The sequence below is a fragment of the Meriones unguiculatus genome, chromosome 7, assembly GCF_030254825.1.
Source record: "Meriones unguiculatus strain TT.TT164.6M chromosome 7, Bangor_MerUng_6.1, whole genome shotgun sequence".
Lineage (NCBI taxonomy): Eukaryota > Metazoa > Chordata > Mammalia > Rodentia > Muridae > Meriones > Meriones unguiculatus.
The window spans coordinates 83,100,771-83,116,924 of record NC_083355.1 but is presented as its reverse complement, the minus strand read 5'-3'; the positions used below and the strand labels follow the sequence as shown (position 1 = coordinate 83,116,924).

The 16,154-nt window shown below is 46.0% G+C and overlaps 1 protein-coding gene across 3 annotated transcripts in view; it reads right to left on the bottom strand.

The window, feature by feature from the left end:
• Syne2 (spectrin repeat containing nuclear envelope protein 2) overlaps window positions 1–16,154 on the bottom strand; it is a 302,588-nt gene that overhangs the window by 34,814 nt on the left and 251,620 nt on the right. For all 3 annotated transcript variants that reach the window (XM_060387664.1, XM_060387667.1, XM_060387666.1), the window contains exons 95-99: window positions 14,494–14,688; window positions 12,420–12,545; window positions 8,014–8,169; window positions 5,724–5,882; window positions 4,186–4,352 (exon numbers count right to left, since the gene is read on the bottom strand). In XM_060387664.1, coding sequence (XP_060243647.1) covers window positions 4,186–4,352; window positions 5,724–5,882; window positions 8,014–8,169; window positions 12,420–12,545; window positions 14,494–14,688 — 803 coding nt within the window. The remainder of the gene's footprint in view (window positions 1–4,185; window positions 4,353–5,723; window positions 5,883–8,013; window positions 8,170–12,419; window positions 12,546–14,493; window positions 14,689–16,154) is intronic.

Sequence of the window (16,154 nt, the reverse complement as noted above, 5' to 3'; positions counted from 1 at the left end):
ATATATATGTGTGTGTGTGTGTGTGTGTATACACACACACATAAATATACATATACACACATATAACATCTAAGAAACATAAGAAAGAGGGTTAATGACTGTTTAACAAAGTGTATTCTCCATTTAACCTTTTGAGTGAGCAGAGAAGTATGAAACTAATATTCCTTGTCACCGAAGTCTGACTGGATTCTAGATAATTATAGCCCAGGGCCCATGTAATCTTGAGTGAAGGCATCTGGGGCTCCCCAGCCCTTGTCAAGGTTATTGTAGGAGCCGGACCTTCAGCTTCTTTGCTTTAAGGAAGTGGAGAAGACGGTGGTTCGAGGCCACGCCCCCTCTTCCTGCTGTGGTTCTCTCACAGCCACACTGGATGCCATGGAGGCAGATGTGTGTGGACCCTTGCAGCTCTCTCACCGGGACCTCAGTCCTCACAGGTCCACTGCGGGGGAAGCAGGAAGCAGGGCTTGTCCATGGTTTCTCAGCGTGGACACTGGGGCTCAAGAGTCATTCACAGATTTCTGACTTACTTCAGCCTATTGCTCACGTGTTTCTCAAATACTGTCCCCATCAAGGGTACCACATGTTGGCACCACACCAGGGCACATCTTAGAAATGAAGGCCTTGGCCCCACCCAGACCTGTGGATGGAGCATCTCTAGACGTGGGACACTGAGGCGGGTTCTGGTGCGTGCCGAAGCTTGAGAACCATGGTCTTCCAGTGGACAGTACCTGACATGGGGTTCTAAGGTTCAGAAAAATGTTAATACAGTGCCTTGGAAAGCCCGTGTCTCACAGGAGCCAGGCATGCTTTCCTCCCCCGTCTACCCTGAGACAGGCTGTCTCTGTGTAGCACTGCTGTCCTGGACTTGCTTTGTAGACCCAGCTGGCCTCAAACCCACAGAGATCCACCTGCCTCTGCCTCCCCAAGTGCTGGGATTACAAGCGGCTGAGCCAGGCCACTCTTAAGAAGCTTCCTGTAGAGAAACAGACGGACTTTGGCTCCTGTTCCAGTTCTGCGCAGAAGTTCCACAGTGACGTCATTTTCCTTCTCAGTTTCTCTCTGTGTAAATGAAGGCTCAAACTGGCCGTTCAGTGTTGTTTCAAGAGTCAAAACAGCTGATATGAAGAGCCTGGCTCTGCTTCCCCTGCCCCGGCAACCCCAGAAGCCTACTTGCCTGAAATGATCAGATGCAATGTAGCTTTAAGAAACCCAATGCATTGTCATGTTACACTAATTATTTTGGAATTTGTTGAGAATAAACCCAAAGTAATAGATTTTTTTTCCTTTTTTTAAAATAAAACAGTGAACAAGACCTGTTTTAGTGGGCTTTAGAGTTCTGAACACAATGACAAGCCTTCAACTTTAACTGAGGCCTAAGCGAGAACTCACAGAGTTCTAGTCATTGTGTGTTTCCAATTAGAAGGGTCTAAGGTGGTGGTGGTAGTGTGTGTGTGTGTGTGTGTGTAAACTGCCTGAGTTGAGATCCTGGTTGCATTGTGGGCTGTCCATTCATTCAAGCAAGTTATTTAACTTCAGCCTTCAGTTTCTTTATCTGTAAAATGGGATGACGGCACCAACTTTTCAGTATTACACTGAAAATCAAGGGAGGGCTACAGAGATGGCTCAGCAGAGAAAGGTGGTTCTTGCCAGGTCTAATGACTTGAATTTCATCCCTGGGATCCACCATGGTGGGAGGAGATTCCGCAGGTTGTCCTCAGACCCTCACACACGTGATGTGGCACTTGCTTCTATCCTTTCCCTATATTAAGTGACATCATGCATAAAAAGCATATTGCTAAAAACTCAGTTAGTGGGGCTGGAGAGAGCTCAGCAGTTGAGAGCACTGGCTGCTCTTCCAGAGGTCCTGAGTTCAATTCCCAGCAACCTCATGGTGACTCACAACCATCTATACTGGGATCTGATGCCCTCTTCTGGCAGGCAGGTGTACGTGCAGATAGAGTACTCACATACATTAAATAAATCTTAAAATGGAAAAAAAAAACCAACCCAACTCAGTTGGCAGTCAAGATAATTGTTGCCAATTGCCATGGCCAAGAAGGATTACGAACTTTCAGCTGCTGTTTCCTCTCTTTTCCACCAAGGGCAGCCAGCGAAGCAGAGAAGCCGATGGCCTTCTACACTCACAGTGGTACAACCTGAAAAATGCAGGCTACTCCCCTTTTCAGGAAGCACAAGGTAAGACTTACTCCTGAGCAGCTGTGGTGTCATCACACCCTTGATCGGTGCCGAGTACCCAAGCTGACGTGGAACATCAAGATGGCAACAGCAAAGCCACAACTGACCCAATGGAGAGGTTCTTATTCTCACCCCATCAGAATACTTAGCCAACAAACACACGGGACCGTGTTCTCAGCCCTGGGAATGATTATTTCCTTAAAGCTTTGTGTGTGTGTGTGTGTGTGTGTGTGTGGTGTGAGAGAGCAGGCACACATGTGCCACACCAGTCATGTGGAGGTCAGAGGACAAATCGGTAGCATCAGTTCTCTTCTTCCACCTCTTCTGGGCTTCTGGGGATCAAGCTGAGGCCATCAGGCTTGCGCGACAAGCGCCTTTTACCCAGTGAGCCACCCCAACTGCCCGTCCATGGGAATAATTTAATCAAATCCCTGGCCTCACGGAGGCCTCTCTTCCCTAGCTATAACTGAGGGAGTCTGCCTCCACTTCGCAATGAAAACCATTGGTTAACTAGTCCACAGAGAGGCCGTACTGAGGATCCTGTGTCAAATGAGCACAGCGCATGTCACACATCTGAACAGTGCGAGTGGCTTCAGATGTGCTGTTTGGACACACGTGAAAGACGAGGAAACCGGAAAAGTTAAATCCCACACTCAGCTTTCTACCATGGGAAAGCCAGGAAAGGCTCAAACATAAGCCTTGCATCCGGCCGTCCTAAGTTCCTGTAGGTTTCTTTTTCAAGTGGTCGATGAGAGAAGCTGAATTCAGCCCAGCCTCTTCCTCCAGCCAGGTCCCCCAGATCTTCCATTAGGAACTTTGTCACCGCTGAGAGACCACGGCAGGCTCAGCCTTTACTTAGGAGGCCAAATCTGTGGCTGACATTCTAAGCTCCTATCTCTCCTCCTGTCTTTCTTACGCTGGAGCCAAGGGGCCTTCTTGTCCCTTCCTGGGTGGCTTTTCTCCTGCTCCACGTCATACCTGTTTGCTCCTAACAAGGGTCTCTCCCACTGCCGGCAGTGGCCTTCCGGAGCTCCAAACCTTTGCTCAGGACCGCCTGGGTGGCAGCTCTTTCCTTGTCTCCACCCTCAGAAGATAGGATCTAGGCTCTCCATATGCTCACTCTACTGCTGCCAGAAATCCACTCCCATTAACTGCCGCTTTCCTCCCCGCCTGCTACACTCATGCCACGTCAGCCACGGCCTCTGCTGAGCGAAGCAGGTTCACTTACGTTTTCCAGTGACCGGGGAGGGAAAGGATATGCCACATCATTAACAATAACTATCCTAGTCTTAGAGCCCTCCAAATCTTAGCACACTCTCCAGGCTATCCTCCAAATTCCAAACCATAACCATGTTCACCCTTGTGCACACTCTTCCGTAAGCCATGTTCAGGACCAGTGGCAGATAATGTTGCATAAGCAGTTCCAAATAGACGTCTCCGAATACCAGGTCGCCACAGAAAAACGTGTGGTTTGGGGAGAAGGGTGCCGTCTTTATTGAGGGGACTTAAAAACAGAGGCTGTGTAAGAACATTGGGCATTGCCACTGTTGGTGGGAGACAATATTAACAGGTCTGTTTCGGGCAAAACTGCACTGGAGAACAGAGCTGTGACTTGCAGTCACCATTGAGAACAAGATGCTGACCAGTACTCGGGGCTGTATTCTCCAGTGGATCTGGTGTCCAGCAAGGACTCCTTAAACTGTGCACTGGGCCCCAGCTGTTACTACACAGAGCGAGGTGGGACCGGGCAGGCGTAATTTCATGGGGTGGCGGTTTCTAAACGAGACCTCCCCGTTAGGGTCACTTTTCTACCTAAGTTTCCAACCCTTGCTTAAAACAAATCCAGCTGGGCACGGTGGCAAAGGCTTGCAGCCCCAGCTCCTTGGGAGGCTGAGGAGGGAAGACTGGTTCAAGGCCAGCCTGGGGAACACAGCTGGACCCCACCATCAACCGTAACAGTAGCAGAGGCAGCGATCACAAATTTCTTACCTCGATCCAATGACATCAAAGAGGTGCTGCCAGCGATCGTTGACTTTGCTGAGCTTGTCCTCCGTCTCGGCCGCCTTGGCCTTGCTGCTGGCCTTGATCAGCTGGTCACCCAGCTGCTTCAGCTGGAGCTTGTTTTCACTGAACAAGCTTATTTCTTCCATGCAGTCCTGGCAGGAGGCAAAGAACGAGGCCCTTGTCATCACCACCGGCTCAGTCCCTTCTCCAGCCAAGGGCACAGTTCTCTCTCAACACACTTTTATTTTTATTTTTATTTTTTTAATGTTATCAGACAGGGTCTCACACTGTCGCCTAGGCTGATACTGAACTCCAGGCAATATTCCTGCCTCAGCCTCCTACCTGCCTCAGCCTCCTAGGTGATGGATGGGACTGCAGGCGTGTACTGCCAGTTCTTCCGGGAATGGCTACATCAGCTAGTAGTAGCCACGATACAGAGTGCGGCAGGAACAGGCAGGCAATAATTTCAGGGGTGACACATTATTGCTAGCACACGAAGACAGTTTCTTGCCTTTTCTTTTTTTATTTATTTTACGTAGATGAGCGCTCTATCTGCATGTACACCTGCACTCCAGAAGAGGGCATCAGATCCCAGTACAGACGGTTGTGAGCCACCTTGTGGTTGCTGGGAATTGAACTCAGGGTCCTCTTGAAGAGCAGCCAGTGCTCTTAACCTAGGAGCCATCTCTCCAGGCCCTTAAGATTTATTTATTTACTGTGTATACAATGCTCTGTCCGCGTGCCAGAAGAGGGCACCAGATCTCAATATAGGTGGTTGTGAGCTACCATGTGGTTGCTGGGAATTGAACTCAGGACCTCTGGAAGAGCAGCCAGTGCTCTTAACTGCTGAGCCATCTCTCCAGCCCCAATGACAGTTTCTAAATAAGACCTCCCCTTTTGGATCTCTTTTTTAAACCAAGTTTTGAAAAGCTAAGTGTGGTGGTGAGTTGATTCTGAAGTGTTTAAGGCAGCAGTGACTTTCTCTCACTGCAGCTCACGATTCTCCTGTCTCAGCCTCCAGAGTGCTGGTGCAGGCATACACTCCCCCTGCCTGGCCGTGGGCACTTTCTTTTTTTTATCCTTGTAGGGCCGAGGATGGAACTCAGGGCTTCACGCATAAAAGGCAAGAACTCTATCACCCAGGCTATATTCCAGCCCCGTCAGGTTCTTTCTGAACAAAAACACCTCTCAGTTTCCCCTCACAAACATGGAGCCCAGGCTAAATGGGTTTAACCGAGTCAGCCTGAGGTCAGAGTTTTCCCAGGGTTTGTGGAGAGGTGTTTTGGGTGACTGTAGTCTTTCTAACCAAGGGAAAGCCGCGCTCCTCAGCGTCCTATCCACCTGAGACAGGCTCGCACTGCTCATCTTCCCCACCTCTTCCTTCAGCGAGATCAAAAACTATCCCTCAAAACGTGTTCGTCGCCGCTAGAAATGCCCGTGACAATGCTGGTCCTCGAGCCCCTCAGAAGCCCACGGCCCCTCTCTGTGCACCCCACCTGGGCCCTGCCCCGTTCCCTGCTCACCTTCTGTAACTTTTCAATCATTTCTTCAATGCTAATATCAGCTGTCTGTAGAACCTTGTTTTCCATCTGTACCAGCCAAGCACACAGTTCTTTGTTTTTTTCATTGAACACGATCCATGAATTGAGTCTGTCTTCAATCTCCTGCTTGCGGACAGCCACCTAGGTGAGACATGCATTTGGCAGCTGAGGATAGCAGGGAAGGAAAATCCCTTGACTCTCAAAAAAAAAAAAAAAAAAAAAGTGAGCATCCCTCCCACCAACCCTCCCACCCCACCCCCAACTTAGACACACAAACACAAATGAGCACAAATGTCACGTGCTTTTGCCAGCATCTCTAAAACCTGTTTCTTTCTCTTAAAAGTTCAGCATTAACAAAAGTTTTTTTTTCACCCTTGTTAACTGCCATAAAAGCTAACAAAAGACGAAACAATGGCGCTTCACACTCGGCGTGTTCACCACTATCAAGCCTAGGAATCGGAAACAAGAACAGTTAGGTACAATCCAGAATTGTCATTCAACACTGTTTTCCTTCTTCTTTCAATATTTACTGGTTGCTTCTTCCAATCTAACTTCTAACTTCGTGGCCCAAAGTGGTTTCCTTTCAAAACTCAAGTCTTTATATCCAGAAGGCCCTACACTAGGAAGAAACAACAACAAAAACAAAACAAAAAAACCAGACAACCAGTCCTTAGTAACACAAATGGACCACAAAGCTCAAAAGCAGTAAAAATGTTTGAATATTTAAACAAGCCAACAAGGCCCAAACCAATTCATTTAATCTACTTTGCTGTTACTGTAGCTTTTTGTACACTGTAGCTTTTGTCTGGAAACCATGAAAATGTCAACAAAAATTGGTTTGGAGCAAGCAGGCTGACCCCCAAATGCCTAGTGTTCTATTATGCTCACACCAGCCACGGGGTTTCCCTCTCTCCTCAGGGGGCCACAATTTAGCGATCAAAATTTTACATCTAACACAAACCAGCCTTCATAAATGTACATCTACTCTCAGTTTCTGAAAAATCTCTGAAATCTTAAATGGGGTAGCTAAGAGTTCTTTCGGTAGTGTTAGCGCCCCGCTTTATAGAAAAGGAAAAGGCAGCTACAGTCTCTGAGATTTTTCTCACCACGTACAAAAGAACTTCTGCTCTTCCCAGACTGAGGTCAAGATACCAAATGCTTCTTTCTGTGTCCCGCCCAGCCAACTGTGTTTAAAAGGCCCGAAAATCTATCCCTAGAAAAACAAGCATTTTACTCCCTTTCCGCCAGCAATCTATTTATTCTAGCTCTTAAAAGTGCTGGCATTTTTGTGCCAGGATTGAGTCTACAGTGGTAACAATTAGGACCATCTGGGGATGCTCTTCGAGTCCTCCTTAACCCTTAGAAGACTTTTCATGGATTCTAAGTATTTTCTTTTACGTAAAACACAAATTAGAACAATTTAACAGACACTTAGAGTACACTGTAGCTACTAAAATCAAGTTTTTGATAAAGCGTATTTACTTCAAAATGTAATTAAAAGTGTCTTTAGAACACAGGTGTTTACAAGTGTCAAAATTCATTCCTACAAAAAAAAAATTAATGAGATTAAGGAGTTAACTTTTCCTGAGAATTATGTATCCTTAACACAGGCTCTTTGAGATTAATTGAACCCTTTAATTCCACTTTGATCCTGTCAGAGACTTGAACTGGGTAATACTCTAAACACAATTCCATCTTTATCCAGTAGAAGTGACCTGCTCAGGTCCTCAGGCCACACTCAATCACTTCAGAGTTTAAAAAAAACAAAAAACAAAAAAAACGAGCTCTTAGGACTGAACACTGGAATGCAGGAGGAGCCTGGTTCTCAGATAACTGCTTCCGTGTCTGTGGGCATCGAGGCCCTGGAGGTTAGCCCAGGAGAGATACACAGAGGGCTCAAAGAGATCTCTCCCAGTACGCTCTCATTGGTACCATGCAAGCCACAGAGAAGAGTAAGCATGTCCCTTGCTTGCACCCCAGCTTAAGATGATCTTACACACACACACACACACACACACACACACACACACACACAAAACCAACAAAACTCAACTCAGGAGAAGTGTGCAAAGTTGCCCAGTGGGTGCTGTTGAAACAAAGAGGTCAAATCTGTGAAACCGGGTTGCTGCCTCCTAAAGGAAGCCGCAGGGATACAGGGTCCCAGCACCAAAGGGCCCGGGCTTCAAGGCGGCCAGGACCCTGGACCCTTTCCTTTGCCCTTAGCACATTTCAATCAACTCTCCGCAGCTCCGCAGGCAGCTGACTGACTTACTCTCAGGCAGAGGTCCTCCCATTGTCTGTGCAAAAGCTCGATCTGCTCCTTGAGGACCGTCACGTCCTCCGCCAGGATGTGCTGGCTCAAGTCGGCCTTCATAGCTTGAAGTTCTTTCAAGTTGTGTGTCCAGTGAGCCAGAGACGCCTCTACCTCCTGCATTTAAACACAGGGGGAAAGAGGAAAAAATGCCTTCAAGCCCAGCTGCTGTTGTTTCCAAACCTGTAGGCTAATCCTTTGATTAGGCTCTGGGGGAGGGGAGCCGGGGAAGGGGAGGGACCTTGGAAATGAGAAACAGCCGCTTGCCTAGCTTGCCTACTGCAGCCCTGCCAGGCTGCCTACAGTCACCTTTCCCTCAAGGGGGACAGACTGTCTTTGCTCTCTTCCAGGACATTCCTTCAGGTAGCTTGCGGTTAAAGAAGTCATTGTGTTGGAAAGCCACCCAGGCCCTTTACCATACTTTGGAGGGCGCAGCGTGCGTAATGTAGGAGAAGCACCCTTTACACACGTTTCTGGGTTAAGACTCAGAAACTATATTAAGAAGTGACACAAAGCGTGGTGCCTCACATTGAAAACGCCCGGGTGTGGTACCAACACTGTGTCTGCTGTAAAGTGACAACTTCCATTTGGAAGGAGTTATCTTTGATTTTCTAAACAAGTGACTATAACAGAAGGAAAAAAAAAATGCTTGCTGATTACTGGCAGAGATTAATTAGCAGAAAGATTCCTATGTTTATCGTTTTTCATTCATTCATTCACTCACTCATTCATTCATGTGCAGGAGATCCAGCCTAGGGCCTCACACTAGCTAGGCAAAGACTGCATCAATGAGCTATACCATGAGCTCTGACAAGTTTTTAAAATGAAGTTATTTCCAGATCCAATGAACTGTAGCAAGTGACCAAGAAAATTCTTTTCCCTACAGAGGAAGTGAAAGGAAACAGTCCAAATGCTCGAGGGTCTACGAGGTCTTAATTGTGTTCAGGGTTCCTTAGGTATGGCACATTTTCCAAGCCTCTGGTCCTGCCCTTCGGTTGAAGCCAGATACCATGTCATTTACACCAGAGATCAGTCCAAAAGAGGCTACGGTAAAGAGGAGCTAATTTTTTTTTCTTTTTGAGACAGGCTTTCTCTGTGTAGTCCTGGCTGTCCTGGAACTACTCTGTAGACCAGGCTGGTCTGGAACTCAGAGATTCACCTGCCTCTGCCTCCCAAGCGCTGGGACTAAGGGTGTGCGCCACCACCGCCACTCAGCATTATTCACAATAGCCAACCTACAGCAACAATCTAAGTGTCCCTTTACTGATGACTACACACACACACAATGTAGCTATATGGTTAGCATGCATCTCTCCAACAGACTGTATGGACAGAATGGCAGGGACCATGGCAACACTGCTTCTGAAACACAGCCTTTTCCTCTCAAGATGCTTTCGATCGTGGCGTTTTATCATGACTTGCCACATGCACACTGAATCCTCAGATATCAAAATGTGTGAACGAAAGGAAAGCAGTCTGTCCATTTATACCAGTAACTTTTTTGTTGTTGTCTATCTGTTTGGTTTTGCAGTAATGGGGATTGAACTCAGAGCTTCATGCAAGCTGTGCAAATGATGGGGTCCTGCCATGCAGCTCCAAAAGGCCTGGTACTCGCTATGTAGCTTAAGCTGGGCTCCAGCTTGTAGCAGTCCTTCTGCCTTGGCTTCCTAATCTGGGATTAGAGGTTTTGTATAGCCATACATGGCTAAGAGCTTTAAAATGTTCATAAGTGTTAAGAGAAAAACAAATGAGGGAATCGGACAATACACAGGGAGGTCTAGTGTGTGAGCTAATTAGAGCTGATGATTACTTTTGTAGAAACATTCCAGAAACCATGCCTCAGATTGGGAGTTTATCTCAGTGGTGGAGTACTTGCCTAGCATGCATGAGACCCTGGGTCCCCTCCCTTGGAAAAAAACCATCCATTCACCCAAACACCCAACCAAAGAGTACTTCTGCCTCTAAGTTAAGATGCCCCAGATTTGCTAGAAAATGATTGCAAAAGAGAATAAGTCAGTCAGATAAGTTTCCTTTATCTTTAGCCTGATAAATGGTCAGTATTACAAAACTAATACATGTAAGATTCCAGTTACCCCATGATGTATAACTTCAGATTTTTCTATACAGCAGCATATAGGCTTCGGTTGGTCTCCCTCCGGCAACACGGCAGCATAAGCCTTTTCCAGTGGTATCAGTTCATGGTCCCATTTTTCTGCTCTACCACTGGAACCAAAAGGGATGGGCAGATGCTTGGGAGATACCTGAGGATCTGGGTTGGATCCTCCAGTGTGAAAAAGCTGGTGCGTGCCTCTCTAGCACCAGGGAGGGGAAGACAAGAGGGTCCCCTGGGGCTTGCTAGCCAGAAAGTCTAGCTGAATCGGTCAACTCCAGATATAGTCACTGGTTGGATGAACTTGTGGATCTCTGCCATGATTGTTTTCACTGATCAATGGGGCTGAGCCAATAAAAGCTTCGGGCACCTCGGGAACGTCCCTAAAAGTTTTTATTTCAAGGTCAGCACAGGCTTCTAGACTTTATGGAAGAAAATTCCCACATATCAGTGGAGAATGACTCTGTATTCTCTCATTTATTATTGGCATCTTGATCTAAATCTGATATAGCCCAGACTGGCCTTAAACTCTCTATGCAGCTGACACAGGCCTTAACCCATGATCTTTCTGCCTCTACCTCCTAAGACTGAGATGCCCTGCTAATGGCAGTTTAATACTGAGGCCAGCAGGAAGGGCAAGCACACTGGGAATTTGAAATGTTTATTTCTTTACCCGATGATAACAGACAACAGCTGTCTGTCATGTTTTTTGTTTCCTTGTGATAATACTGGGGAGGAAGCTAGCTAGAGCCTTCTCTACATGCCAAGTGAACACTCTGCCTTAGCCCTTTGTTGTGTCATTTTACAGTAATTAATTTTGAGAGGAGGGTCTCGCCTAGCCTAGGCTGGCCTAGAACTTGCTATGTAGTCAAGGATGGTGCTGACCTTCTGGTCTACCTGCCTCTAACTCCAAAGTGCTAGGATTCATTACAGAGATGACCTTCAGCACCCTTTATGCTTTTGTGCTTTTATTATGCCTTCAAAGTACACTAGGAAATTTTTATGACAAAGACAAATGTATATAGGAAGAAAGTCTACTTTCTGACACAGATTCCAGTATAAGACCCTTTCCTTTTCCTTTTCCTTTTCCTTTCCCTTTCCCTTCCCTTTTCCTTTCCCTTCCCCTTTCCTCCCCTTTCCTTTCCTTCCCTTTCCCTTTCCCTTCCTTTCCTTCTTTCTACTTTTTATCAGTTCAATCCCTAGTCACTGAAGGAAGAAAAAAAATTAAAAGACCATTCCAAAAGGTCTCAAGAAATTTCTTAAACACCAAACAGGTGGACAAGAAAGAGATATGGAGGTTCCTGACTTGGAATTCAATGATCTACAATTCCTACTTGGAATTCCTGTATATAACTCTGCCCCATCTTCTGCAAAGATCTCTGATGTTCAAGAACCTTTGCCAACTAGACAGAATATAGTTCGGAGGGTTTTCATAAACATGTTGTACTTGAAAGAACTCAACTCTATTGGTTTTAAAAGTGAGCTTTTAAGTCATACTTCAGTATTACTTCAAAGACAAAGTCATTTGGTCAGAGAATAAACAGGTTTTTGTTTTGCTTTGTTTTAAGTAATCTCAAGGCCAGGAACACAGCCCAGTGGGCAAAAGTGCTCACTGTGGAAGCCTGATGACCGAGTTCAGATCCTGAACCCACATGCAAGTCAAGCGTGGGTGGTGATGCATGCCTGCAGTCCCAGCCCCTCTACAGTGAGACGGTGAGATGGGGTGCAGAGCTAGAAGCTTACCCCAAAGAAGCTCACCGGCCAGCTAGCCTGAGTACTTGGTGTAGGAACACACAAAAGAAACTTGGCCTCAAAGAAGGTGAGTGGCAAAGACACCTGAGGCTGTCTTCTGACCTGCACACTACACAAATAAACCTGCACATGTGTGTGTGCACACACATACACACACACACACACACACACACACACACACACACACACACACACTAAAATACTCAGAAGCCAGATCTTCTATTACAGGAAAGAAACAGATAGAGAATATGAAGGAGAATTGCCCTAAGAGCCTACAATGTACTGTTTTGCAAAAGCCTTTCTCATCTTTACACAAGGACCACTCGAAACATCGATTCTAACACCTTAAGAGACCAGAATGATGTTAGACTGAAGACAGGGAAAATCTTTTCCAGCTGACCCAGAACACTCAGCCTGATCACACAAACACAGAGGCAGGAAAGCATTTTGAATGCCCAGAAGGCGGCTGTGTGATTATCTTGGCCACGGGCTCGGCCGTCAATACCTTAATCAGCTCCTTTTCTTTGTGGAGGTCCTCGTGAAGTTCGGGAAGAGGATCTTTGCTTTGTGCGTTCAGAACTTGCAGCCTGCTTTTCAGCTCCTTGATTCTCTTTTCACACTGGTCCCAGGTCTATTTGAAAACAGTGTTAGGACTGGTAAGCACTTGGCTCTCCAGACTGAATTAGACAACAGACCAGTTCGCTTAATGCACGTGTGCATTCTTACAAATGTGTTTGGAGAGGCCACATAGAAATCAGTCCCTTCCTTCACACAGATTGACCGGGGGGACACACAGGACATCAGCACATGTCAATCACTGAGATGGATTGGTTTGGGGAAGGATCTCTTCCTGTCTCTCCCTGGCTCCATCTTTCTAATCCTTTGGGTCAGTTCTAGATGCATTCACATCTAAAAGGCTACCGGAAGGACTGACTTTCAGCATGCACACCTTAAGTGCATGTCACGACAGCAGAGGCAGGCAGAGTGTACTACCATTCCCGTCCTTGCTTATCTGTTCTGTGTCTCTCCTGATGCCTGGCTCCTTTCACAGCTGCAACTTCTCTCTCCACCTGCCACCTTCTGCTTAAAATACTTTGGAGTTTGCAAAGAGTTTTATCACCTCACTGAAGTTGTAAAAACCTTAAGACACGCAGCGCTGGCTGACACGTTTGGAAACGAGAAAGCGGAGGCTTGGGGATAGCAGTTGGCTCGCAGATGGGAAGTTAAAGATGTGGGTAAGAGATGAGCCTTCTCTGCCTTAACCCTTATGGTACTAGGCCAATAGGTGCCTGCCTTTTCATGTTTGTGGCATCCAGAACTGATCCACTAGGGTACGTTCCTACTTCTGAACTTGCTAAAAATGTATAAACACGAATAGAATATTCTATTCTTCAGTACTGACCCTAAGCATTATCGGGGTAGTCTCAGTCAAGGGTGATACCCTTGAGAAGGGTATCATCTTGGGATAAACTATCCGGAACTTAGCTAAGAAGGAGGCAAACGGAGAAGCACCCTCCTGCATGCAAGTTCCTTTACCTTGATGTTCATTTACGCCCTGCTCTAGGAGCAGGGCTGACACTTAGCCTGTCCGCTAGCTCGCGCATTTCACAGAGTCAGCACAAGAAAACGCAGATGCTCTGTTCATAGCTCAGGGGCTCCAACCAGCTCACACAAATTCACTCTTGATTTAGAAAAATTTCCCTGGGTAGTCTGGTTATGTGTCTTTGGTACGCCAACAGATTGGAGGAATGTCAGAAATAAGCATACAAATGAAAAATAAAACAAAAATAGCTTAATATTCGGACAAGAGAAACAAACTTAAAAACTGCATTGCAGTGTTGGGTCATAACTTTAAAACAGTTCAGTCCTTGAGAACAACTTGGTGTTCGAGCCAAAAAAAAAAAAAACAAAAAAAACCCCAAAAAAAACAACAACAAAAAAAAATCAAACAAAACAAAACCAAAACCAAGATTCTCCTACTAAAAAAAACATTTCGTTCTTAAACACATAGTGATCAATTACCCAAGAAACTCATGTCCGTGGAAAGATGCATTCTTTGGTGATAACAGAAGAACACAGCACAACTGTGTCATTTTCATGTATCATACCCCAGGACGGAGCGTGAGTGGAATGTTAGTTTCATGCACTGAACATCCGATGAATCTGACTGTTTCGTGCTCCATAGAACTCTCCTTTTTACATTTGTTTATTTACTCATTTATTTAGCGTATGTGGATGGGTGGGTACGGGTTTGCCACAGCATGTGATGGAGGTCAGAGGACATTCTGTGGGAGAGGGTTTTCTCTGCCCACCACATGGGTAGCGGGGATTGAACTCAGGCTGCAGGCTTGGCTGGAAAATGCCTTAACCTGCTAAGCCAATACCATCTCAAGTGTTTTTAGATGCAATACTTGGTTTTCCCCATGCAGTTATTATTTCATTAACAGCAGTAACTGGCATGACTCATATATTGGTAAAAAATTGACTTTCATTAGAAAACTCAAAATACTGGATTAAACAAAACAAAACACTCCTATTGTCCCAGATTATTGCAGAGGATTGCAAGGTCTTTCATTTACCTCTGCAGTGCTCTGCAGCTGTCTGATCATCTCTCTCAGGCTCAGCTCCGTGTCCTTCCAGGTGTCCTGAAGCCTGCTGGCTTGCCTGTCGATGAACTCTTTAGTCTCCAGGTTGGGTGTGTCCCGTAACTTCTCCCCAGCTTCCAAGGCCAGTTCATAGGTGGTTCGCCACCTCTGAACATGGATCTCTTTGTTCTAAAGGAAAAACAGGGCTTGACTCTGGTATGCTTAAAAGGTGACCGTGGATTTCCCTCAGAGCTCCACTTGAATGTTAAGTTCTACATAAGGTAGACAAATCTGTACAGAGTATATGCATGTGAGGATGCACACACAAAACACATTCACATCCAAATCAAATGCTTAACTCCGGGTAGGCCTATGCCCCCGCATGCGATGGTCATGGCATCATTTCCAAGGATATAGTCACAGTTAAGACCTTTAGTAGATGAAAGCTCAGGGTGCTGGAGGGGTGGCTCAGTGGTTAAGAGCACCAACTGCTCTTACAGAGGATCCTGGTTTAATTCCCAACGTCTGCATGGCAACTCACTACTGTCGGTAACTCTAGTACCAGGGGATAGGACATGGTCTTCTGGCCTCTGGGGCACCACACAGTGTACAGACATAATGTAGGCGGAACACACATACACACATACATACATACAAACAAAAATTACATGTACGTATGTTTATGTGTGCCTATATATATTCACAAATAAAAATCTAGAAGGCAGTGGGGATCTCAGAGCAGTAAGAAGACAATTAGAGTCTTTGAATTGAAGTCGTTACACAGGTTATCACCAGGGTAACTCAGTGGAGTGAGCGTATTATGCTGAGAGCACAGGAAAAGAGAACACACAGACAGGCAACACCACTAGAGCGTACAGTTAAACACTGACACACTGGTCAGTGCATGAAAAAACAATGAAAACACCTGACCTGAATAGGACACGGGCTTAAGGTAGATTGAAACAAGCCATCTCCAGCACAGAAACGAGGAATTCTTTGAACTGACTCCTACTTCAAAAAGGAGCGGTGTGTGCCGCTCCTCAGACAAGAGGCCTGGCCTCTTCTGCTTGTCTCTGACTTGGTCAATGGCGCATGGTTTACCAAGATGCTTGGCCAAAACCCTGGAGTCTTCTCTGACTCAGTTTCTTCTCTATGTGCATGTAGCAGCCAAACTATGTTCCAAATCTTTTTGGGGGTTGGTTCATTTCTCATTATTCAGGTCCTGCTTTAAAATGCCACCATCCCATAGATCACCCAAACCAACTCCTCTGTAAATTATCTGGTGTAAGCTGACTACACTCTTTATTTTCCTTAATTGAATTAAATTAATTAATTCTTTAGTTAATTTCCTGGATGTGTGCATGAGAGCAGGAGTCTTCTGGTTGGTCCTTATACTGCGATGAGGACAGAGACCAGCACAGAGAAGGTGCTCAGTCAATAGCTGAGGACTGGATAAGTGAATGAGGCCAGCCCAGCACTTCAGGGGGTGGCATCTGGCTGCGTCTCCAGTGGAGGAGCGGTTCTCTCTACTAAAGAGGGAATGCGTTCACTATACTCTAATCCTATGCTCATGCAGCAGCTTTCCTTTAGTTTTTTATATGTTGATTTGCGTATAGAATTTGGGGCGCATCTGCCACTCAGTGCATATCTGGAGG